At 37.2% G+C, this 26,055-nt stretch overlaps 2 protein-coding genes across 2 annotated transcripts in view; one reads left to right on the forward strand and one right to left on the reverse strand.

The window, feature by feature from the left end:
• Nucleotides 1–19,831, reverse strand: part of duox (dual oxidase) — a 25,603-nt gene extending 5,772 nt beyond the window's left edge. Inside the window, exons 1-28 of the mRNA XM_044123604.1 lie at nt 19,749–19,831; nt 19,582–19,665; nt 19,340–19,504; nt 18,300–18,487; nt 18,004–18,205; nt 16,467–16,633; nt 15,813–15,876; nt 15,379–15,475; nt 14,290–14,380; nt 12,019–12,121; nt 11,765–11,937; nt 11,507–11,682; nt 10,673–10,791; nt 10,459–10,596; nt 10,262–10,378; nt 8,876–9,075; nt 8,468–8,653; nt 7,234–7,459; nt 6,441–6,534; nt 6,179–6,354; nt 5,107–5,176; nt 4,938–4,979; nt 3,490–3,668; nt 3,175–3,405; nt 1,568–1,667; nt 803–852; nt 586–713; nt 276–458 (exon numbers count right to left, since the gene is read on the reverse strand). Of these exons, the coding sequence (XP_043979539.1) occupies nt 276–458; nt 586–713; nt 803–852; nt 1,568–1,667; nt 3,175–3,405; nt 3,490–3,668; nt 4,938–4,979; nt 5,107–5,176; nt 6,179–6,354; nt 6,441–6,534; nt 7,234–7,459; nt 8,468–8,653; nt 8,876–9,075; nt 10,262–10,378; nt 10,459–10,596; nt 10,673–10,791; nt 11,507–11,682; nt 11,765–11,937; nt 12,019–12,121; nt 14,290–14,380; nt 15,379–15,475; nt 15,813–15,876; nt 16,467–16,633; nt 18,004–18,205; nt 18,300–18,487; nt 19,340–19,504; nt 19,582–19,665; nt 19,749–19,815 (3,816 nt within the window). The 5' untranslated portion in view covers nt 19,816–19,831. The remainder of the gene's footprint in view (nt 1–275; nt 459–585; nt 714–802; nt 853–1,567; nt 1,668–3,174; nt 3,406–3,489; nt 3,669–4,937; nt 4,980–5,106; nt 5,177–6,178; nt 6,355–6,440; nt 6,535–7,233; nt 7,460–8,467; nt 8,654–8,875; nt 9,076–10,261; nt 10,379–10,458; nt 10,597–10,672; nt 10,792–11,506; nt 11,683–11,764; nt 11,938–12,018; nt 12,122–14,289; nt 14,381–15,378; nt 15,476–15,812; nt 15,877–16,466; nt 16,634–18,003; nt 18,206–18,299; nt 18,488–19,339; nt 19,505–19,581; nt 19,666–19,748) is intronic.
• duox2 (dual oxidase 2) lies at nt 19,766–26,052 on the forward strand. Its single transcript, XM_044123602.1, has 9 exons — nt 19,766–19,882; nt 20,185–20,317; nt 20,631–20,808; nt 20,896–20,953; nt 21,355–21,489; nt 23,045–23,252; nt 23,325–23,539; nt 24,359–24,555; nt 25,584–26,052. Exons 3-9 carry the CDS (start codon nt 20,662–20,664, stop codon nt 25,593–25,595), a joined length of 972 nt encoding a protein of 323 aa, XP_043979537.1. The 5' UTR covers nt 19,766–19,882; nt 20,185–20,317; nt 20,631–20,661; the 3' UTR covers nt 25,596–26,052.
• The last annotated feature ends 3 nt before the right edge of the window (nt 26,053–26,055 follow it).

The raw sequence follows: 26,055 nt of genomic DNA on the forward strand, positions 1-26,055 counted from the left end.
ATTTTTTCACTTAAAACATGGGAAAATGTCTGGTTATAAGTGACAAAATCTAGCACTTTTTATCAATATTAAGGGATTATTAATTTAAAACAATATCTTTTTTTCTTGCTGAAAAATTTTAACTAAAAAGTAGACAAAACTACTTGGTAACATTTTGTATATTTGCAGTGTAGGCAAAACTAACCAGACTAAAATCAAAATTTTCTAAGAATGATTTTGTGCAAAAAATAAATGATAATGTAGCGAACATGTTCTTTATTGCCCTAATAGGTCACCTTTAAAGACGATAAATTAAGAATATCACCTGAAGGCAGCAGCTCTGCTCTGAGAACAGGGATCTCCAACTTTTTCCTGCTCAGGCTGATCAGTTTGTCCAGCAGGAAGAGCAGGCTGGGCGGGATCAGGTAGACGTGGAAACGAGGCTCCTGGAGCAGAGCGTAGCTACCGTGTATGACCGTCTGATGGACACACACACACACACACACACACACACACACACACACACACACACACACACAGGTATCTCAGGTATCAGACAATCATAACTGCCTCCCCATCAGGGATCTGAGTTCAGAAAGTGCTTACCAGAATGTACACAACAACGTAGAGGTAATGAGTGATCCAAAACCCACGAAAACTGATGCGACGAAAGTAGTGGGAGGCAAAAACGTACATGAATGCCAAGGCAAAGAGAAGCAGGACGCCGGTGATTCCTACAAAGTAGCAGAGGGGGAAAAAATTACACAAATCTAAAAGTTTAGATTTTAAAGATCTAAACTTTAAAATCAGATTAAAAGTCTACCTGGTACTGTCTGAAAGAACCACCAGTACCACTTAGGAGGGATTTCAGACCTAAAATGGAAAAATAACACAGTAAATTACTTAAATCAGTGGGAGTTTTTTTCAAAATGGGGGCTGTAGCACTGTGGTGTGCCACCAGGAGGCGCTATGGAGGCCTGAGAAAGTTGGAGGGAATGTGTAAAAAGAAAATAATTAGATTTTAAATGTATAATGTATATTATGTATATGTATGTATAATGTATGTTTTTTTAGCTATATATTAAGGTCACTGGAAATATTTTTCTCAGAATTCTTACTTCAATCTCAAAATTTCAACTTTAATCTCTGAATTCTAACTTTTATCTTAGTATTATGAGGTCAGAATTGCGACTTTAATTCTCTGAAATCAAAGGTTAGAATTTGGAAATTGAAGTCAGAATTTTGTGAAATTTTTTCAGTGTCCCTAATCCTCCTCCATACAATTTTTCTATCATTACTATAAAATATAAGTAAAAATATTTTTTTTAAATGTTATGTGCTATGCTCATCGTCCTGATGACTTATTGTCAAATTTATCAAGCTGCTCTGCACCCCAAGCTAGCATAGCAATGCAAAATGTAAAAGTTTTTGTCAAGAAAAAAATTGAAAGGACCCTTAGAAAATTCACAGCCAACTAAAACGAGAAGAGATGGTGAAAGAATTTAAGAATGAGGGAAAAAAACATTGTAAAAAAGTTTACTAAGGGAGAAGCTAATGCTAATCTCAGACATCTCAAAATCTCTCTTACCCATTGTTGACAATGACGTTTGGGAACAGGCAGGAAAGGATGCTGAGGTCGCTGATGGAAAACATGTAGATGTTGACCACATGGCCCAAACTGTGACCAACTGCAACACAAAAACCAGTGAGCAACATATAAAAAGAGCAACAACACAATGAAAACAAAAAACAGCAATACATGAGCATCCAGTGATTCACATTTTTACTGGGAAACTAGAGAACGCTGCTTAGTCAAGAAATAATAATTAAACAGTGACTGGTCCTCGCTTCTTAGCTCAAAGTCTCAAAGTCTTATCCTGGTTAAGAGAAAAGACTTTAAACCTCTTTTGTCATGCCAGATGTCATGCAAGAAAGACATCTTGTCTCATTTTAAAGCAAAAAAGATTAAATACGCCCTTGAAGGATGAACGACTAAGCCCTGGAAAACATTGGCATATTTGATTCAATGATGTTCCAGGAGTAAGACGCAGCAGTGATGAATAAAACCCCGTTTAAGAACTTAATGATGCTGTTTTCAGCACAAAGAGCTTGAAATAAACGCAGCTTTCTAGTCTAATTGAACAGCATTATTTGGGGAGGTGAATCCTCAGTAAATTGCAAAACTTTAAAGATAAATGTTTAGTTTTGTATGCAGAAAAACTTGCAAGACCAACTTAGAGGATGTAGCTAAAACATGGTCTATCTGTGTTTTTGCGGCTTTTTTTAACATGTTATCATGTCGATCTGTTTGAAAATTTGGCTAGCTGAAAAAAGAATAAACTGAACAATTACTGTGTGAAAAACAATTCAGACAAAAAAAAAATCTCTGTCAGCAGGTCATGCTTTTTAAAGGTGAATTTTCCAGGCACATAGTTACCATTTGTAGCACCATCAAGCAACTATGTTACCTTCAGCTGTTACAAAAAATTATATATATATCAAACATAACTTGAAGAAATTTGACTTTCCAATATAATGCCTTAAAATTGGGCCTCTGTCTCTTTAAGAGGCTCCTGCTGTTTCTGAAACTCCACCTTCAGCTACAGTTGGGCGATATTTTATCACAATATTTTGTGGCTTTATTATACAATAAACTATTTATTACCTAATTTTTAGGGGGGGAAAAGTAGTTCTACTTAAACATATTTTTACTCAAGTAAAAGTATAAAAGCATTTGGTAAAAAATACTTCAGTTGGATGATAATATAAAGTCAAGTGGAAATTTTGATATTTTAAAGATCAAAATGAAAATACCTCATATATAAATATATATATAACTGAATTCAATTAGAAGGTGTGTCCAAACTTTTGGTATGTACTGTATGTATATATATATATAAATATATAAATAATTTTGTTTTCAATACATTTATGAAACAATAGCAAAAACAGCAGGTGATTTTTTTTATTTTTTTTTGGTTAAAACATTTTTGTTCTTCATTCAGTGAAGTTACTGAAGGATAGAGAACCCAGACATTTTACTCAACTAAGACAGCACAGTAAAAATACTCCTAAAAGTATTTCTTTTTCCCTCAAGAAGTTACTCAATTAAATGTAATTGATTAGATGTAGCTGGTTACGACCCGACTGACAATAACCTAACTCTGTTTTTTACCTCAAGTCCTCCAGACTGACCTGAGAGGACGATGGCCGTCATGGCCATGATGCGGTGCAAGTCGATGGCGGCGTCGAAGGGGATGTAGCGGTTCAGGAAGGTTTCTCTCAACAGCGTGATGAGGTTTCGACACACGGTGAGGAGGATGTAGGGATACAGGAAGGAGATTCCAGCCGCTGTGCCGCGAGCGACTATGATGCCCACCACTGTGGATTCAGGCACACCGGTGGCTTCAGCCTGAGAACTGTAGACTGAACACAGGGTCTCAGTTAACCATTTATTTCAAGGTTTTGCACATGAGGTGATGTTTGAGAAATGAGATGTTTTCCACTCACAGTAGCATCTTTCAGTGATCACACCAGCTGTGATGCCAAACACGACGATGAAACAAACGATGTGGCGGCGGTAGTTCTCGATGAAACGTTTGAACTGCTGGACTTTCTGCTGCACAGGGTTCCTGATGTACTGTTCACGTTTCGGCTTCACGTAAACAGTTGGCGCTTTAACGCTTAACCTGCAAGTAAACAAGTCAGTAACATGTTTTTTAGTGATTATCTAAGTTTATACTGTCTTACTGTCTGTGTGGGAAGAGATTTCTGGTTGTGAATAACACAAAAGACAGACTGTAATGCTGTTTCACCGCTTTCTCTTTTTACAAAATTGACCAAACGTGTTTGTTTAAAGTGAGCTTTTAAAGATGACCTATTAAGGTTCCTAGAACAGGTGAGGATGGGCAGTACATCATTTTTTGCACAAAATCTTTTTTATATAACATTTTAGTCTGATTAGTTGTGGCCAGTTCAAGCTCCTTTCTGGATGAGCTGTTTTAGGGCCTTGTGTCACTTTGAATAAAAAAAAACAACCACTGCTGTCCCCTAACTCAACATTCACACTCACACATGGCTGAAAACAGATCTACTATTATTCAACTGTACATCTTTGAAAAGCAGAAGAAGAGCCTCCTGCGCAACCTACAAGAATGCACCAAGTGGTTTCTGGATGGTAAGTCAACAACAAGACACTTGTCTTTTCTAGCAGCCATTGTACAGTGAATACAGGGGCAAACCTAGCTGACCAAACATGCTGGAGCTCTTCTTGGGTTGCTAATTGATAGGTGGTGCTCTGCTGGGGTTGCTAGGTGACGGGCAGTGCCTAAAGATATGAGACGTTACATTTGGGAGGGTTTTGAAACAGTTAACTTTTCAGACAACAAATACCATTAAGTTAATGCCAAAAAAATAGCTGTTTATATTTTTTTTAAGCATTTGCATTGCTTTTAGAAGCGGTAGTGACCTAAATGAAGTACATGAAAACATGAAAAATACATAATAATAGTATTAATGTGACCAATACAAACAAATCTAATTTTCATTTACTGAATACGTTAAAAAATGAGAAGTCACACAACTTTCAGAGTGAAATGCAGCAACCAATGACATGTAAGATAACCAGAAGCGTGGATTGGCCAAGAAAATCAGGCTACTTTCTTGATATTGCAAAAAAAAAAAAAGGTACTAATTTCACTGGCAGATTATTTAACTTATACAAGACATTTTCCCCATGTTGTATTTGAAATAATCTCCATTGAAACTGGTACTTTTTAATCAATATTAAGAGATTATTGACTTAAAACAAGTTCCTATGTGTTGGTGTTTTGTTATTTGTAAGTTAGTTTTGTCTTATTTCAAGCCTATGAAGATTTGAACTAGAAATTAGGCTATAGTACTTGGTAAGGTTTTGTGTTTTTGCAGTGCATGAAACTGAGATCTGAAAACTGACTTACTTTTTCCGTCTTCGTAGCTCCACTCCATCTGATTTACTACCACTGTAATAAAAATCAAATAAAACTGTTAGCAGCTTATGAGGTTTCTTATTTATATATCTTGTAGTCCGTAGTATTTGTGTACTGTATACTTCCTGTATCAAAATAACGGTCTGTCCTACTTTCTTACCCGTTTGCTGGAAGGATGAAGGACACTCTCTGGTCTCGACTCAGGCGTTTCTTCCCCTGATTCTCCATCCCTGGAAAGACAGAAATGGATCCAGAAAAGGATTAGTTGATAAGGACAAAAGACAAGTAAAGGGGTCCTTGTTACACGTTTTTACACTTCCATTTGGGTTTCTACTGGTTCTAAAAACTTTTAAAAGAACCACCCAGTCATTTATTGGCATTAAGTTAATGTTTTTTGATGTCTAGAAAATGAGCTGTTTCAAAAACCTCAAGAATGTAACGTCATAAATCAGCAGGCACTGACCTCTCACCTAGTAACCTCAGAGAAGCCCAGCCCGTTACCTAGCAACCTTAGCCAGACCAGGCCGTCACCTAGCAACCAAAGCTGAGCTCCAGCTTGAGGTGAGCATTTATTGTGTTGTTTATTAACCATTGTGATAAATTTCTCATTATAATAAGAATTTTGATTTATTGTTGTCACAATAAATTCCACTTAGTGAATTTTAAAACCTCCCAAAACTCTCTGTATTTTCTCCACTGTTTTTTTTTTTCAGTTAAAGTATAATTAAATTTGAAAATATGTGTGCAGTCTAGTGATACAAATCACACTTTTTTATGTGACCAGTGTCATAAAGAAGCATATTACGAATGGGATGGAGCAGTATTTGTGTTTGTTGGGTTATGATTGATGTGTAATGCAGTCAGAACCATACAGCTATCGAAAAAAGAAGAAATTAATAGTTCTTACCGTCACTTCAATAGTACCACTAAATTTTGTGATAAAGGTTTATGTCCATATTGCCCAACTCCAGCTCCAGCATGTTTGGTCAGCTGGTTTCCAGAGAGTAAGCACTGAGTCGGCGGGCGTGGCCAGCAGCAGCTCATTAGAATTTAAAGTGACAAGAGCTTATTCTGAAAGGAACTCAAAATAGGCTGAATTGACTAAAATCTTTATCATCTAAAAGAGATTTTGTCCAAATAATGTGATGATTATGTTTTGTATCGCCCTTAGACTTATCCTAATCTATATTAGGAAGCACAATAGGGCACCTTTAAACCAAACTTTCTCAAACCTTTGACATTGAGTTGCGCGAACTGCAGCTCCCTCTCATGGTCCTTCAGGAGCGAGTGAAAGTCCCTCCATGAGATTTTCTCCTTGTCATCAAACCCTGCCGCCTGCATCATGGCCTTGATGCCGTCCTCTGCCTGTGTCTTTGACAGAACCCCGTTGGAGATTTCAATGAAAGACCTGCAATTAATCAAAAGTGTAAGGACAAAACAGTCGAGTAAACACTGTTCAGCCATGAAAAAGATGAAGAGGAGAGCTGCTGAAACCTGAGCATCCTGGCGAATTCCTCCTTCGATAAGTAGCCAGTTCCACCAATGTCATTCATGGAGAACATGAGCTGGGATTTTTCCTCCGGAGACCCTGGAGTAATAAACATATTTCTCTGCAGTTCCCATAACTAAACAAATAGGTTCACCTCATTGTTCCCGGACCAGGAAAGGGAACTCATCGCCAAAATTAACCTATCTTTGCAACAATTTATACATAATTTTACCTAATATGGGTAAAATTCATCAAAAGATTAATTTTAGATGTCATTTGTGCAAATAGACCAATGTACAAAACTAGAATAAAGTGCATAATTTCCAGAGGCTATTGCAAACTTTTGTTTGCATTTTCAACAGGGCTCCAATTCAATAAATAGTTTGTTGAGTATGTCATAAATTAAATAAAACTTAGCATTACCTTAATGTGTATGTTTCTTAAATATAAAAAACAGACTGAAACCTACATTAATTTTTATAAATCTTAAATAATTCTAATAATTTGTTTAAAACTTTAAGAAGTGATTCTTTTTTAAGTACTGGCTTTATTACTTTAATAATCAACATTTTATGTCCACGCCCCATAATATCAGTGTATTTTCAGATATTCGTGTTTTTTTATTACTATTTGTGGAATACATAAAAACAGACTGAAACCATGATTTTTTTCTTGTGTATTAGGAAACCTTAAAAATAACCAACAATTAATTCTTAACTTTCACAGACTGTAGAAAAACAGAAATTCAACTAAAAATTCATCTAAGATGCAAAATATACTTGTTACCAGTGCTTTTACCTTTCATAAAGATGACTATGACATCAAGAAACTCCTGAAAAGAGAGGTAACCGTTTCCGTCTTTATCAGCCAGCGTGAACATGGAGTCCACAAATAAAGAGTCTGGTTTCAGTCCGAGCGCCTCAGCAAACTCTGACGCTGTCAGCTCGCACTGCAGAACCTCTCTGGCTCGCTTACTGGAGATGCCGCTCATGTCTCCAGCATCACACTTCTCTATTTCCAGAACCTGAGCATCAAAAGGACAGCAATGTTATTATTACTATTAGTTATTACTATTAGGGCTGAAATGATTAGTTGGATTAATCAGATTCATTGTTATCACTCAGATTAATCGCGATGACTCGATTAATTGTTAACTAGAGTATAAAGACCCAAAAAAAGGTCATTTGCTCAAAGAACAACAAACTGAACGCAGTAAAAAAGCCAAAAATTAAGTGGATAACTGAAAAATCTGCAGAATGTGTAATTTAGTTATACAATTAATCAATTAATCTTAAGAATAATTGGTTGGTAAAGTAACAGTTAGTTGAAGCCCTGGTTATTATTTGTCATCATAGTGTAATATCGTCAACATTTCTAATATTGGGATTAAAGAAGCAAAAGTGGCTAAATGAAAAATCTGCAGTATGTTCAATTTTGTTACCCAGTTAATCGATTAATCTTCAGAATAATCAATCACTAAAATAATCATTAGTTAAACCCCTAGGCATTATTTGTCAACATTGGAGATAGTATAATATCGCCAACATTTCTAATATTGGGATTAAAAAAGCAAAAGTGGTTAAATGAAAAACCATTTTGTTATACGATTAATCGTCAAAATAATTTATTAATAACTAAGGCTTTTACTAACGATTGCTTTAGTATTTGTCATCATAGTGTAATATCTCCAATGTTTCTAATATTACATAAAAACAGCTTTAGTGGTTAAATGAAAAATCTTCAAAATATGTCTTTTTGTAATTTGATTAATCGATTGATCATCAAATAATCACTTACTACAGTTACAGTTAGTTAAAGCCCTAGTTATTATTTGTCATCACAGTATAATATCTCCAACGTCAGCTGAGGTTCAGCTCAGACCTGCTCACATCAGAGGTCAAGCCAACAATTAGTTCCTTCGGCCAGAGGTTTGACCTCAAACATGACTTCACTGCATTTTGTGGGCGAACTTAAAGCTGCACCTGCTGCAACAGAGCAGCATGTGAGGTAAATATCCAAAGGCTGATTGTACCTTAGAGAAAGCGTGGCGAATGAAAGTTTCCACAATCTGAGCCCTCTGCTCTTTGGTCAGCGCCTCCTTCAGCAGCTCCCTCTCCCTCATCTCCTTCACTCTGATCTCCTGCCTCATGTCTTCCAGCTCCAGGCGCAAATGGCTGACAAACTCTGAACGTTTGCTCTCATCATCAAAAAACAGCACCTGGATGTGCACACACACACACACACACACACGCACAGAGAGCACAAGAGATAAAAGTGATGGAGATCAGGTAGAGCTGCAGAGTCTTGCTTAGATCAGGGATTGAGCTGGCAGCAACACTAAAGCAAAGATAGCTTTACTTTGTTAGTCATGAATCTGTCTGCCCGTAACAACAAGGTTAAACTGGACCGTGGCGTTTTAAATCGGTCGTCAGCAACTTACCAGGTCGTACTCTTTTGGTACTTTGAGCAGGAGAGATTTATGGTGATGACTGCTGGAAAGAAAGATGTCCAGGTGGTTCTGGTTTCTCAGACTGAGGGAGCGGTGCGCAACCCCAGATCTGTCCAACACCTGCAGCCTCCTGTTTTCAATCTCCACACTGACCGGATGCAACGGTTTTCTACAGCCCTGCCACTCGTACGCTGCAGCCAAGAGCACAATGAAAAGATAAATACAGGGCAATTTAAATTATCAAGAAATAAAAACTTCTTAAGCTTTACTGAATTTTTAAGTTACGGCCACAAACGTCATCATTTTTTATCTTGGATTTTATGTCACAGACAAGGAATCTGCAATTTGTGGCTCTAATGTTTTCTCTATAATTTTGGCTAACAATTAAAAGGAACAAGTTAATGTTTTAAATACAGACATAATGACAAATTCAGGGTTTTTAACCAGTTTTTATCTGCACTAAATTTCTACAAGAATGACTATAAATGTACCAATAATATTTCTTTACATCTCCTTTACTTCTCATTAGTTTTGAATTTGTGTGCTTTTCAAAACATATCTATCCTCTGTTTACCTTTGTTTTAAATCCTAAAAATAGAAATAAAATGCTGTTTTAAATAAATGACAGGAAATGTCTTAGACCAGATAATTCAAATCCAGTTTCTATAGAATAATAAACCTGTTGAAAGAAATTCTTGTTTACCGTTGTTGATAGGGAAGATCCTACCCAATATTTTATTAAAAATTGTCACATTCCGCAGAATTTTAATTTAGCCACTTAATCTTAATTTAATCAATATTATAAATACATTTTTAAATAAAAATTAACATTTTTGCTTAAAATCTACAGCTAAAAAAACTTTTTAACATCAACATGAGAAAAGTTTAAATCTGTCTGCTTTATTTAACATTAGTAAAGCATAGAGTTAATCCTTTTTCAATTAACTAATTAATAATTGAATAGCAAAAGTTGCTTAATTGGATAATTTAGAATTATTTTTTACAGAATTTGAACCAGGTGAAGCTAAAACTAGACACTTGAGGAGTTCTGGGTTAAACATCTACAAAGAAGGTTTTTCATCTTAAATTGAACATTTATATAATGTTTGTACAGTTTTAACAGTCTATCTACTCCAGATGACAACTAATTGATTGCTAAATTTGTTGCATATTATTTCAATTATTGATTATTAATCACAATTAATCTGATTAATCAAGCGCTAGTTGGGAACCACGTAAAGATGCGGAAGAAGCTTGACAACTTTAATTGGTTTGTGTTTCATATGCTCTTTTTGAGGCGGACAAAAACAAACAAAATCAGATTCCTAATCAACCAAAACATCACAAATAAATGATAAAACTCCACAGGTTTCATACCAGCGATTCCCAGAGTCGGCTCCTCTGCTGTGTTTCCTGCTCTTCCTTTTCTCCTCTGGAACTTTTTGTACCTGTACTTCCGAAGACACGCCACCAGACAAGCCACCAGAAAACTCACTGGGAAGGCAAAAATAATTAGTTTCACAAAAAAATTTACTGTTTTCTGTATGCAAACGGAGAGAGATTTCTACACTGACCAAGAGGGAAGAGACACATAACAATGATGGCGATGCCAAAGCCGGCGTGGCTTCCATCAAAGTAATGCAGTTCAGTGACGTTGGTGCACGGATGCAGCATCGATGCATCCAGCTGCGCAGGCTGAGGACAGGGGTCACCTGGAAGCACGACGGTTTTTCTATAAAAATACTTATTAATTAAAAAAATTACAAAACAAAAGTGTTGAATTGTTACCCTCCGTCCATAAGAACACGTTTTTTTGTAAATCAGTCTCCTCTGCGCTTGTGACTGCTATGAGAACGTCCCGATATGTGAGACTGCGAATCGTCCGGATCTCCTCGTCAGTAAACAAACTGAAGAAGTAAAAACACATTAATACACTGTAAAAATAACAAATCTGATCTAAATAAATCTGTAAATATCTAAATACACTTGACATAAAATAAAACTAATTTACAAAAAACTTTTCAGCAAGATATAATTTATTGTTTTCAGTAAATAAATCCTTAATATTTATAGAAATTAAAGTACTACTATCACTGGCAAATTATTTCACTTATAAAAAAACATTTCTTCAAGTTATAAAGTAAAATAATCTGCCAATCTGGAACCAGTACTTTTTCACAAATATTAAGAAACTGTTGACTTCAAGTCAATAATTTCTTAATATTGATAAGTGATAATAAGTTGATCAATGTTACGTTAATAATTCCTGAAAAATTGCTTGAAATGTTCAATACTTTCTAAATGCTGTGGGGAAAAATGAGTTTTTGTACCTAAATTCAAATTGTTGTGAGGAAAATATTATAGGACAAGCCTAAATATGTAATAAGCTAATATATATATTTTTTGCAGTTTGTTTCAAGGTTCAATAAACATCCAAGTTCTAAAAAAAATGTAATTGCCTGATTATTTTTTGACTGGCCAGGCTTTTAAGGGTTAAAGGAAACACCTAAGTCTTGTTTTATTTAGTAAGACATTTGCACTGGAAAAATAAGATGTGTTTTTTTTAGAGATGGCGGTTATATTAAAAGTATCTCCGTTAGGGTGGGAAGTCTTCAGCGTCACCCGTTCTGCTTGTTCTCGAACCAGAAACGGTCTCCGTTTCTGACGCGTTCAAACTGATCCAGGATTATGGCAGAGAAAACTGGACCGGGTCCGTCGGTGGACTCCAGCAAACCTCCAGGAAAGAGCTCCAGTTTCGAGATGTCTCCGCCGTACAGCTCTGCAACGTCGCGCAGCAGCTATAGAAGCAGAGTTACGTTTAATGCATTTTATCTATCTTGTTGTCCATGAATTCATCTTGTCAGAGGCTGCAGGTGAGACCTGCGGGTTGTTGCTGCTGAGCTCAGGATTAATTTCTTCAAACGTCTTTACAGGAGGCAGATCCAGAGCCCTTCTCGTCTCTGTGTAGCTTTGCAGACCAAAGTCTCTCCCTCTCTGGATGGTCAAAGCCACCAGATCTGTGCGGCTGAACCTCAGCGGTCCATACATGAAGTCTGTGAAAGTGGAAGCAGCGTGAGACGCGTAATGAATGTTTCAGCACCAACAGTTTAAAAACTCAGGAGAAAACTGGAAACCTCTGAGGTCCTCCACAACAATGTGGTCTTCTTTTTCTGCAATCTGAGACGCCATGCCCATCAGAAGCTCATCGACATCTTGACTTGTCTTCATGTTGGCACTCTGAAGAAAACAAATATCTTAAAGGGTGACCTATTGTGCTTCGTTTAACAAGTTAGGATAAATCTATGAGCTACAAAACAGCATTTTTGTTTGTTTTTTTTTTGCACAAAATCATTCTTAGCAAGTGATATTTTAGTATGATCAGCTCTGCTTATTTTGAGCTGTCTTCAACATTAATATTGCACAAGAAAGTGGCTGCAATCAGGTGCGCAGTTATACAACTGTATGTACATCTTTGAAAAACAGAAGTGGAGCCTCCTGCACAATCAACAAGAATTCAGAAAATTGCTTCTGGATAGTTAAGACAACAACAAAACACTTTTGTCCCAGCAGCCATTGCACAGCAGCAGAAACAGATGACCAAATATGCAGTAGCCCCTCTTGGGTTGCTAGGTAACGGGCTGGGACTCACTGGGGTTGCTAGGCAACGAGTAGTGCCTGTTGATTTGTGATTATAGATTCCGGAGGTTTGTGTAATGAGTCATTTTCTAGACACCAAAAACCATTAAAATCATCTGGGAGTTTTTTTTTTTTAAAACGCTCTTGACTATTTTTAAAAGCAGCTGTGACCAAAATTTAAGTACATAAACGTTCAAAATGTGAATTTTGCACATTAGGTCCCTTTTAATCTATTTGAAATCATTTAAAATGGTTTCTATAAACAGTATAACAACTTTGGGGTATATTTTATTGAGATTAGAGGATGTTCTAATGGTACAGTGGATCTTGAACCCTGCCACAGTTTGTCACATTATAAACACAAACTTTGTGTATTTTATGTAAAAAACAAATATCACTCAACTAAATTCAACCATTTTCTAAACCCATTTATTCTTGCTGGGTTGCGTGTTTGGAGGCTGAACTCCGTGAATCTGGCCTTCATGTAAGAAGCTGCAGACACCTTAAAACTACACATAGAGATGTCAGAACGGCCCAGTCAAAGTCCAGGCCTAGAACCTAACTAAGAATCTATGGAAACAAATGAAAATCAATAATCACAGAAATTCTCCTTCCAATTTCTCAGCTATTTTCCAGGGAAGAAGTCAGAGACATAAAACAAGCGAAAGTGGGCTGAACAGAAATGCATGCCACACTTTTCAGATTCTTCCTTGTACAGAATGTTGAGGACCTTTAATCACCTTCCTTCTGCTTCACAAGTATTACACTGATTTGTACACTATCCCATAAAAATCATTAAAAAAATTGAAAGTTTAAAAACTGAATATTTCTGCAAGGTTATACATCCCAAGTTTTTTTCTTTAATGTTAAATGATATTCAAACATTCCTTCAGGATGTTGAGAAGCTAAAATACCAACAAAAACTTTCTTTCTTCTGCAAATTGTAGATATTAAAGACATATTTATAGTCTGAGTAATTCCTTGGAGGCGTAACTTGACATTTCCCCCGTTTATCATTGAAGAACCTTTAAATTATCTGCATTCAGCAGAACGTAAAGGTCCATGATCTTTCCCCAAGGTATACCTAAACATTTTCTCTGTGTTGACTCAGGGTTTATCTAATAGCACTGCCATTATTTTTACGCTTTATGTGCCTTTTAGAAACATAACAGCAACACCATTTGAAAATACATTTGTGATTAAGATACAACCAGCGTTTTAAACTAAGCTTAGATCAAACATCTGCAACCTTCTCGGCCAAATTAAACAAATAGAATCGCTAAAATAAATGTTCAATATCTTTATTTATACAGTTGAAACCAAATGTTTACATATGTCAAATAAAAATAAACGCACAGCTTTTTTCTCACTCTTAAGTCAAACTTCTCTGGTTTTAGGTCAGTTACAATCACCAAAAATATTGGTAATTTCATGATTTTTAAATGATTTTGAAGGCATTAATAAATAAATCTATGACATTATTGTGGCATTCAGCAAATTAAAATAATTTTGGTAATTCTAATTGACCAAAAACAAGAGAAATTTGGTCATATTTAACAGATTTCCTCGCAGATTTAACAGTGAGGAAAAAATATGAAGGTGTCTTTTTATTTGGTGTATGTACATTTAGTTTTAGAGGTAAAACAGGGTATTAGGGCCACACTAAGAAAATAAAATAAATAAACATTCTCCTAAGATTATAACCTTTTATACAACTTTATTTTATCACAAGTTTATAGTGTCTAAAAGGTAGTTGATAGAATATTTACCTGCCGCTTCCAGAAGCTGTTACAGAGACGCATTGCTGGTGATTTACTGCCATCAATGTTGGTAATCTTTCGAAAATGACAAGTTTTGTTTCTGCAGAGAATAAAAGAAAAACCACTGTAACCAAAATGCATAGTAAGAGGAGCACAACTTCAACACATTTTTACTCAAGTAAAAGTAAAAAGTATTTGGTAAAAAGTCTACTCAAGATCAATAATTTAATACTTAAAAATTACAAAATCAGTTGGACAAAAACATCAAGTTAAGTGGAAATTTTTGGTATTTTAAGGACTAAAATTATAACAATTCATATAAGTAACAAAAATATAACAAAATCAGGCAAAAGAAAATTATCCTAATCATTTTCTTTCAATAAAAACTTATGAAACTTTAATAAAACCTGCAGGTATGTGTCTGTGTCTGGTGAATTTTGGTTCAAACTTGTTTGTTTTTCATTCAGTGGGTAGAAAATCCAGAAATTTCACTCATGTAAGAGTAGAGATACTTCATGGTAAAATTACTCAAATAAAATTAGGAAGTATAGTGTAGTAAACTAAAAATACATTAAAAGTATTTTTCCCAAAAAAAGTTACTCAAGTAAATGTAACTAGTTATAACCTAACTCTAATCAGTTGAGTGTAGTACCTAAAAAATAATACTCAAGTAAGAGTAGCACTACTTCAACACATTTTTACTCAAGTAAAAGTCAAAAGTACTCAAGTAAGAGTAAAAAAAGTATTTGGTAAAAAGTCTACTCAAGTACTGAGTAACTGATCAAATCATCAGTAATTTAATATTTAGAAATTACATAATCAGATGGGCCAAAATGTAAGTTATGTGGAAATTTTGGGTATTTTATGAAACTTTGAAAATAATTCAAGTAAATAACATAATTACAAAATAACAAAAGCATCCTGAATTTTTACTGAAGTAAGAGGAGAGATACTTCGCAATAAAACTGCTCAAGTAAAAGTGAAAAGTACAGTGTAGTAAAAATACTCCTAAAAGTAATTTAAAAAAAAAAAAAAAGTTATCCCTGTAAATGTAATTAGTTCATACAGAACTCTGCTAAAAACAGTACAACACTCTACCTCATGTAGACACCAGGGGGCGCCATAGTCATACCAAACCGCATGGCAGCAGCTTGAAACTCAGGAGAAATGCCTGGATCGACAAACTTCTGGTAGCCTGCAAAAACAAAAAAAAACAGACACAAACATATATCACCAAAAGCTGCGGCGCAGAAACAACTTCCGGCATCTAGAAAGTGTTTGCCCTAACAAATAAAAGTGAGTAAGGTCCTGGGATCCTCTGACTGTCGTCGCCATAACTTTCTTCAGCCGTGGCAGCTTATTCAGCAGAAGTGGGAGAGCCGCGCTAATGGTTTGCTGACGGAGCACATGCCTGTCAAACTCCACCGCCTCTTGGTAGCTCACCTCTCTGCGGATTGCGGTCGCTGGTGCATTACCTGATTCCCTGCACTTGTACGCACTCGCTCGCTCGCTACAGACTGGCTCAGGCTTACCTGGATAAGGAGGGAGTTTTCTGTCTCCGAGGAATCCTGGCAGCCATTCATAGAGAACAATGTTCTGTGATGAAATACATGGAAGTTAAAAATTCATTAAAGGCCCTCCGTGAAGTTCGGAATTAAACTTTGAACATCCTGTACCTTCTGTTTTTGAGGGGTTTCTTTGTATGGAAAGATTAATATTTGGATATTAAAGATTTTTTTTTTTAACACAATCTGAACTGGGTGAAGCTAAAAATGCCACTTGGAGAGCTTTTGGTAGAATAAATGTACTATTTTTATTATGGTAAATGTAGATATTTATTTTTATGGGAAAATTGTCTTGTTATAAGTAAATTTATCTGCCAAAGGAACTAGCATTTTTTAAATCGATATTAAGAAATTATTTACCTAAAACAAGCTTCTACGTCTCGCTGAAGAGATGCTTGCAAGTTACTTTTGACTTATTTCAAGTGAACTAAAATATTTGCACAAGAAATTAGACTTAAAGTACTTGGTAAGATTCTGTGTTTTTGCAGTGTACGTGCAGGGCAGAGCTGCGACTGGTCAGAAATGATGCTCTGCTCCCTAACTACCTCCTGTCCGTCTTTTCAGAGTGCAAATTAAATCATCACCTGTGCAGCGAGAGGATTATTCTTCTTCTCCGTTTACCTGGAGCGTGGCGACCACGGTCTTCCTGGCGTTTTGAAACAGCCTCTCATCTGACCACTCCGGGTTCTCCTTGTGCAACTTTGCGGCAACATAATTGTGGTAGCGAAACCAGATAATCCCCTCTGCTGCCGTGAACAAGTTCTCGTTGGCCCATGCATTTCCCAACTCTGCACATGGAAGATGGCACAAACAAGGACGTTTTGCTATTTCATCAGGTGAATTAGCCTCATTATGACCACAACGTGCAGAACTAGGTCAACTACGTGACAAACTGCATGAAAGAAAAACACATAAACAGCACACATTTCTCAAGTGTGCAGAACTTTATCTGTTTCCTGCTACCAGTAATCAACCACTAATTAGAAATATAATTTTGTGTTTTATTTTGTTCAAAAAGTGTTTCAAAAGTTGGGATAACATCCTGCGACTTAACCATAGGTGATAACTAAGCAATTTTCACAACGGGAGCAACAAAACACGTGTTTTGTGACACTGCATGACTGGTCTTTTGTTTTAGAGAGAAGGATTTACTGTGGTCAGAGTGGCATATCATTTACACAATCATTAAAGAGTCACAGCTCACGTCAGGCTGGGCCTGCTTTGACTCAGACTCTGACTGCAACCCCGATCCAGGGCTGGAATATTATTAACAATAAACTATTTCTGATTTTGTTTTTGCTTTCTGCAGCTGGCAGTATCGACTGGGTGGCTATTGCAAAATGCAGAGGAAGAGTGGGAGCAGATTGTTTTGAAGCTGCAGTTTAAAGTTCAGTTATTTTTTTTCTGGACTGCAAGATTGTGAAATAAGCTCCGCAGACTAGTGGAATATAAAAATAGTGAGTCGCTTCAGCTTTACTGTTCAGAATTAGCAGCATAAAATCATTTGTCAAATGCATATCTGCTAAAGAAGGATGGCCTGCACTCCAACAAAGGAGAAAAATATATTTTATCTCATAAGCTGAAAGTTTTCTTTAGCCCTATCGTCATGTAATCTATAATACCAACAGGACTGCAATAAATGGTCATTCTAATGACTAATTGATTACCTGGAATCGGATTAAGAAGTGGCCAATTCTGCAGATTTTTTTTATTTAAGTTTGTGTTAGAAACATATTAAAAGATGCAACCAAATGTTTCACATCTTGTTTTAAATAGGAAAACAAACATTTTATTACCTAAAATGGAATAACATGGTGCTCGTTTTGTGTACGCTTGATTCTTTGTAGCAAAGAATACAGTGTTGGCTAATTAGTTTTTTATTTTTGGATTAACAGATTAATAAAGTGACAGCAAAAGGTGCTCAATAATAGATTTTTTATGCAGATTTTGAAGAGGATGAAACTAAAAACGACACTTTAGGACTTTTGGCTAGTACATATTTACAGAAAAGTGTATATTTTTGTGCAGCTTTGGCCTAAATACTGCTCTGAATGTGTTCTTCTTTCTCCAAATGGCCTTTTATTTGATTCTGTATACTCTAGTTAACGATTAATCGACACCTAAATGAGTTGATTGTGATGATTGAGAGAAATCTCACCATAAAGTCCCTGTGGTCCATATTCTCCAGTGGAGGGATCGGGAGCGCTCCACATGAAATTGCGACCCACTCCTTTAGTTGGCATGTTCCACTCTGAACCTCGATTTAAGAGTCCTCCAGAAAAACTTCTCAAGAAGTCAGACCAAGAAGAGGAAGGACCATATATGGAGCTCCCGTCTATCCACGCTGTCACAGAGTTCACCTGCATGAGTGGCACAGATTATCAGAAGTAAACAAAGAGAATGACTCAGAATGCAGCCCTGATTGAACGTAAACAGGAAGTAAAGAGCGAGCACCTGAGCTCGAGGGTTACCGGGACTCTGGCCGGACAGTTTGTCCCATTGTCCTCTCTGGAAAGGCAGCCGCACATTCCCAGTGGCATTGGGATCAAAGACGGGATCCCCTTTAGGGACTTTGATGTTCATGAACTGAGGCGGACAACCAGGAGTTCTTACATCGAAAATTTCAAAGGCAACATGGTAACCTGAAACAATTTCAGCATAATTAACAAGGTGAGAAACCAATTCCTGAGTGTTTAACCTCACAATGTCATTAACTAATTAATTACAAGAATACAATGTTTAAGGCTTCTTAACACTTTAAATCCTTGTAAGCTGCCACATGGCCACAGCACCACTCACATGTGAAAATGGCTGCAAACAGATGCAATATTACACAATCTTTGATAAGCAGAAGTGGAGCCTCCTGCACAACCAACAAGAATGCAGCTTGAAGTTTCTGAATGGTAAGTCAACAACAAAACATTTGCCTTTTCCAGCAGCCATTGTACATCGCGTTCAACCAGCTGACGAAATGTAATGGAGCTCTGCTCGGGTTGCTAGGTGACAGGCTGGGCTCTGCTCGGGTTGCTAGGTAACAGTGCCCCTCCATTGTGACTAAACAATTAGAAGGTTTTTGAAAATGTTCCTTTTCCAAAACACCAGAAAGAATTAAAGTATTGCCAAAAAACGTCTGGGTGGCATTTGATACGATAACAACATGCAAAATGTTAAATTTGCATAATTAAAATTCAAAACTTACGTGCGTTCATAGGATTTCATGTGCATTTCTTTTGGACCTGTGATGAACCGCTACATGTCTAGGGTGTGTCCTGCCTCTACTCCCACATTTCTCCAGTGACTTAAATATTTCTTTTTAAATATGCGTTATAGATTCTCTACATGGCTTATTTTATTTGAGAAACAATGGAGCACAAATAAGTCCCAAACTAATATTTTTGACTAAAGCACTAAATCATTTACTTTAAGTTTTTTTGTATTTTTATCGTATATTTTTCATTCTTATTAATATTATTGATAATTTCCTTCATATTTACCGAAGAACAGAGACAGCACGGTCCGGTTGCGTGCCGAGGACAAACCGGAAGCTCCCCCGGACAACAACCTGCTCAGCCCGCGTGCGTTCGGCTGCACCGGCTCGTGCACAGGTTGGTAGACTCCATCCCAGTAGCGCGCGGGCACGAGGCGCACTAGATGAGCACCTGCCGTGAGCACAGAGTCACCGTCAGTCACCCGGTGATGTGAGAAACCCGGACCGCCGCCGCCTGCCGGGACTTACCGACGGCTCCGCGCTCCGGATGCGCCAAACTGTTGTACCAGCCGTCAAAGCGAGGCACCTCCCAGCTTAGTTTACCTTCACAATCTGCATTTTTTGAAACTTAAAATTAACCAGCTGCTTGTAATTTTATGTGGCTACAAAATAAAACACCGCTGAAGTTTCCTCACGCTCATTGAGGATGATCACCGAGCCAGCAAGTGCGCAGACTCTCCAAACCCATTTACGCAAATCCATTGATGCGAGAGGCGCTTCTTGGCTCAAGAGGAAAGAAGGACTCCTGAAAAGTGAAGACTACGTGCAGGTAGCTCAAATGTTATTTTCGTATGTTCGCTTTTCTGTACTTATATAGGAGATTAAATGTATAATATTTAAATTAATACACTGAAAGTTTCATAAAGTTGAGAAAAAAACAGAGTCTCACCCACTGCAGAGGCAGAGATGTTCACCAGGTGCAACTGAACGCAGGTTTGAAGTCAGCTGAGAGATACTGCAATACTTGCAGCCTACACCTGTTGCTCAACTTAATGCCAAACTGCATGTGTGACCTATTTCCCAAAGAGGAATTGCCATCCATGTCAGGATCCTTCCTCTTTTTTCCCACAGCATCCCAGTCATTGCATCCTTCCTCCTTCTCCTCCTCCTCCTGTGTTACACAAGGGGGGTCCAGAGGTATAAAAGAAGTGTATGTTCCCTCACCAATCAGACTTCACGCCTTTCCTTGTCCTGCATATCTCAGGTAAGACAAAACCTTCGGAATTTATTTTTGTATCTTTATTATGTTTAATGGTGCAATCACTCAAGGAACAGCAATCAGAGGAAAACTGAGGTTCTGACTGACTGATTTAAGAGTTTTTTTCATTATATTCTGTTTGCACACAATGCAACGCAGAGCTAGCTGTTACTCTAGATTCGACTCCTTCAGGTTTAATAATGTGCCATGCCTCAGGGTGGTAGTTTCCTTATCAGTTGTAAGTAAAACTGTTATCTCTGCACCTGGAGGAAAGTGAGAAGCGGCGCTCTAACACTGCTTCCTCTGTTACGCTGCCTAGTCTCGGCTCAATCCTTAGATCAGAAGCTAAGATGACTTTCTACAACGACATTTACCCATTCTACCCGCTACAAAGGACTGCCTTCATCGTCAGCGGCCGACTGCTCGCCATTATTCTGGTCTTCCTCATGCTGGCAGTCGGTCTTCTTCTCATCCTGCCAGGAATACGAGGAAGGACGGTGAGTGCAAGTTTTCTGTCCATCTGCGTTTGCCAGGATGCTTTTCTATTATTGTATATATTCAAAATATTTTTGTTTCTTATCCAGCGGGTCTTCTGGATGCTCAGGATCATGATCAGCTTATTTGTAGGTGTAGTTATAGTAGGTAAGTTATGTATAAACTGTAAAAACAATCAAGCATTTTTAGTCTCGTTTCTAGTGCAGATATCTTAGTAAACTTACAAATAAATAATAACTTACAAGTATTTCTTCAGAAAGATATGGAAACTTGTTTTAAGTAAATAATGCCTTAATCTTGGCAAATAAGTTTATGTATTTATAATTGACATAATCTACTAAAGGAGCAATTACTTAAAACAAGCTTATATATCTACTGATAAGTTATTGTTTTGTCTTGATTCACGTTTACTAAGATATATGCACTAGATACTAAACAAAAAATACTAAGATTGTATGTTTTTGCAGTGTATTTGTTTTAATCTATAAAAAATATTAGATTTCCCTTTATCTCCCATCATCATTCACCTTTGTGTCCTTTTTGTGCAGCTCTGAACTTTACCAACAGCTGGGCTGAGGCGAGGATGACCACAAACGCTACCTACAAGTCCTTCAGTAATGCTGTCATCCAGGCTGAGGTCGGCCTGCATGTTGGGTTGTACGGCATTAACGTGACACTCAGAGGTGAGTCATTCTTACTCCCTGTGTGTTGGACTCTTCAACGGCTTAACCAGATCAAGTCTTTGTTTTCAATGGTCACCTACACACTCAGGTTGCTCAATATGAGAAAATTTCTGTGCAAGTTGGGAATTAATTAGAGTTTAAAGCATTTAGAATACATAAAAAGACAGCAAAGTCTTTTATTTAGTTGGGATCCTGAGTTGTTTTGAGGGGTTTTATAATTATTTTGTGTTCATTCGTCTCTTTCTTTGAATTGATCAGTCTTGTTTCTGTTTTTAGTCGATTCTAGTTTATTTCTTGTCTCTAGTTTTTTTATATATTTAACTTCGTTTCTTAGGTTTAGTCATTCTGTAGTGCACTCTTTCGTCCGCGGGCGCCCCTAGTGGCCCGCAAGGTACTGCATGTAAACGACCGTTTAATTGCCGTTACGATAGCTCAGAGTGCGACGCTACAGCTAGCTTACCACAGGATTGTGTTGTAAAATAATAATGGAAAACAGGCCGGGTAATTCAAAATAAAAACGTAAGATACTTGTGAAAAGAAAAAAACTTAAGGATTACTTCAAGGTTTCTTATTTGATCGGAGGAATTTGCTCTCTGAGTGTTGCACTGGTCATTCTAGTCCTCCAGACACCGAAAGTCTTTCTTCTGTGATAAAAAGCGCCAGTTCATGGGAACAGTAATTTTCAAATCCTGTCACACATAGGGTGTGGATATCGGATTGAAAGTAAAGACACCTTTTAATGGTTAGTGGAACATGTTACATGTGTTGGGAATTATTATTTTTTTGCTTTTCTAATGTAGTAATACAATTTTGGTCTGTAGTCATTATAATCTTTCACATTTTGTACGTTTGTATACGTCCATTTGGGTCTGAATTGATTCTGAAAAAACAAAACAAAACAGCTCAAGCACTGAAAGGGACCACCTGAGTGGTTTTTGGCAATAAATTAATGGTTTACCGATTGTTGACAGGCACTGTTACCTAGCAACCCCAGCTGAGCTAAACCCCATTACCCAGCAGCCAAAGCTGAGCTCCAACAGGTTAAGTCAGCTGGTTTTACCGCTATATGCGCTGTACAGTGGCTGTTGGAACATTCAAGAGTTTTGTTATTGACTTACCATTCAGAAACCAACCTTGCTGCATTCTTGCTGGTTGTGCAGGAGACTCCACTTCTGCTTTTCAAAGATGCACAGTTATATAACTGTGTATTTGTTTCCAGCCATTATGTGTGATGTCCTAACCTCTTCAATGAAGCATAAAAGGTCACCTTTAACGCACAGTATTTTCTGATATTCTGAAGCAATACCACAAAAAACAAACAAACAAAAGAACCACACACATTGATGTCAAATATGACAATTCACCAGTCATATTTGACATCCACTACCTGTCTCCAATGTGGGGTGGGTTTCTCTTTCCAACAGAATCATTTATTAACAGTCTTATTTGTAAAGGGAGTATTAAAGAGTAAAAATAAAAGGATGCTGTTATAACTATGACTTGCTGTAATGGGTGTAGTCTTCTGACTGCAGCACATTGTTTTCTTTCGCCTCAGGCAACCCCATTGTGCAGTTCAATGAAACCATCAACTACAATGAGATGTTCAGCTGGCATGACATCGCTGAAGAAGAGTATGAGCAAGCTTTGATCAAAGGTTTACCGAACCCTATCTTATACATCGTGGAAAAATTCACCCAGAGCAGCCCCTGTGGGATGATCTTTCAGTACAGTTACTCTGGACGCTTCGCCTCTGCAACCCTCTGGTAATTAATGATAACCCTTACACACATACAGGCATCAAGGATTAAAATAACTCTATTTAATTTGTTCTGCAGGACAGCATTTTGCTGCTGGATTCTCGCTAACATCTTGTTCTTCTTGCCCGACGTTGTTTACGCCGGGTACATGACCATGGCCACTGCCGCCTTCATCTTCTTCTCCATGGCCTCCTTCTCCACCATCATGAATGTGCCTCAGTGTGTTTTCTCCATAGGCGAAGACTCCTTTGTGACAGAGTACAGCCATTCCTTTTGGCTGGCGCTGGCTACAGGTGAGCACTTCATGGTGGACATTCAGGCTGCGTTCACACTGCAGCCTGAAGTGACCAGATTCTGATTTGTTTTTTTTGTTTTTTTGCCTTAATGCGACCTGTATCTGATTTTTTCATGACAGTAACACAGATCCGACTTTTACAAATATGACTCAGGTCACTTGGATATGTGATTCTAAATCCCGATACATATCCGATGTTTTCAAATTATTATTATTTTTAGCATTTTTTTCAAATGTGACCCGAGTCTGAACGGCCAGATCGCATTCATCCCACCTGAACGTCATTGATACTCAACAAACGTCACTATTCTGCACCCTGATACACGCAAGAAAGAAGAAAAGCAACAACCATGGCGAACTATAATAAGGATTAAGCTGTTAATGTGCTGGCTCTGCAGGGGTGCAGTTGGTAGAGCTGTTGTCTTGCAGCAAGAAGGTCCTGGGTTCGATTCCCGGCCCGGGGTCTTTCTGCATGGAGTTTGCATGTTCTCCCTGTGCATGCGTGGGTTCTCTCCGGGTTCTCCGGCTTCCTCCCACAGTCCAAAAACATGACTGTCAGGTTAATTGGTCTCTCTACATTCTCCCTAGGTGTATAAATTACAAAACAGCTTCAAGCATATTTAATTTTTTTTCAAAAACTCAAAATGGTAATCAAACTGAAAGTTCATTTTTAAACAAAAGTATTTATTGACATTATTCTACTGTAGCAGAGGATGAATTTAGACTTTTTACTCTTTCTTACATAACAGAAGAGGCAGTCGGAGGTACATAAAGACCAAAACTACATGTAAAAGTTGTTATTTTTACTGATTTCCAGGAGTGCTTTGCACCATCATCGGGTTTTTCGTGGTGATGCTGTACTTCCTGATGCCAGCGAAGGTAAAAGCAGCTTTCAGCTTGAGTTTGGACAGCTATGAGGACGAGGATGAGGATAAATCTTGTCCAGAAGGCTACCTGAACTCAGTCTTCCTTAACGGAGAATTGCAGCTATCACTGACACCTAAAGTTACACCAGTAAGTCGGAAAGAAATTTCGCCATATTGTCATCAGGAGTAATTTCTTGCTTTACGGTGAACTATAATTTCTATCAAAAGCTGGGAAATGAATTCTTATTTTAAAAATCCTTAATATTGCCCTTTTGTGTCAACATCTGGTCCAAAGTTTAGAATCGTGGGGCTTCCATGGATGCTTTAGTTTGAACACAAACCATACATTTAATTATTTTTGTTTATTTTCTGGGAATGAAAATAGCATTGAATTTGATTTGACAGTTTCAGCATATGTGTAGATTTAAAGGTTTTAAATTAAAATCTCAACATGATTCCAATCTGACACAAGTTTAATTTTTTCTTCGTGTTTTAGCTGGTTGTTTACGAAAACATAACAAATAAAAAACAATCAGGTGTTCTTACCAGAAAGATCCCTCCAAGATGAAGTTCTGCTTAAAGCTGCAGTATGTAGCTTTTATTAAAGAAATGATTTTTTTTTTTTTACACATTTTTATGTCTCATAAGACAGATAATTTGAAAAGAGCAATCTTTTCCACCACCTCACTGTGCTACTACTGCCATCTGATGAAATGTACCTCTTCCGGCCAGAAACAACCAATCAGAGCCAGGAGGAGGGTCTTAGCATTGTCAGTCATCCTTGTGTACACGCTGCTCAATGTGCTAACGAGGAGAAACAACTTATCGTTTCAGGAAAACTGTTATCCGTTTTCATCAGCAGCTATGCTAACTAGCCTGAATATTCATGACAGGCGAGCGACTCACACGCTGCATGATTGACCGCAATAAGACCCGCCTCCTGGCTCTGATTGGTTGTTTGTAGTTAGTGACGGAAGAAAGCAGAAGAGCTTGATTTTTTTTTTTTTCACAGATTATCTGTTTCATACCCTATTGCGACAATTTCAACAAATATGTAAAAAATATTTTTCATAGAAGTTACGTACTGCAGCTTTGAAGCCCCATGCAGCCTTTGGGCCAACTCTGCTCACGAACCATTAAAAATATTTGATTGCAACAATTTTGTTTGTTTTCCAGGATCGTCTATGAAGCCATCCAGTGATCTCCTCTGATTTATACTTGAATATTATTTGGCTGAATGTGTTAAAAAGAACAGTTTAAATCACTGTCATTAGCTACGTGAGCCGGTTTTATGTGTTAAACTGTAAATATGTATTTAATGCTGTAATGTTTGTTGTCTGGTTGGGAACTAAACTAAAGAAATGTTTTTTAATGCATTTTTTATTGTATAATAGTGAAAATATATTAGTCTTTACTCAACTCCTTCCTGATTAACCTGAAAAACACGTATATACCAGGATTTATTACAAAAAAAATTCACACAATTTTGGCACATTTAGTTTAAAGCGAGTATGGAGAAACATTGGTGCCAATGAGGATGATGTAGTTTTCCTATTCCAGGCTGGTGTATTTATTTCTGCCTTGTATTTTGAGTTTTCAGTATATTTTCTACAGCAAAGTGTTAATAAAACAAAAACAAACATGAGTT

This window comes from Gambusia affinis, linkage group LG08 (assembly GCF_019740435.1).
Source record: "Gambusia affinis linkage group LG08, SWU_Gaff_1.0, whole genome shotgun sequence".
NCBI classification, from domain to species: domain Eukaryota; kingdom Metazoa; phylum Chordata; class Actinopteri; order Cyprinodontiformes; family Poeciliidae; genus Gambusia; species Gambusia affinis.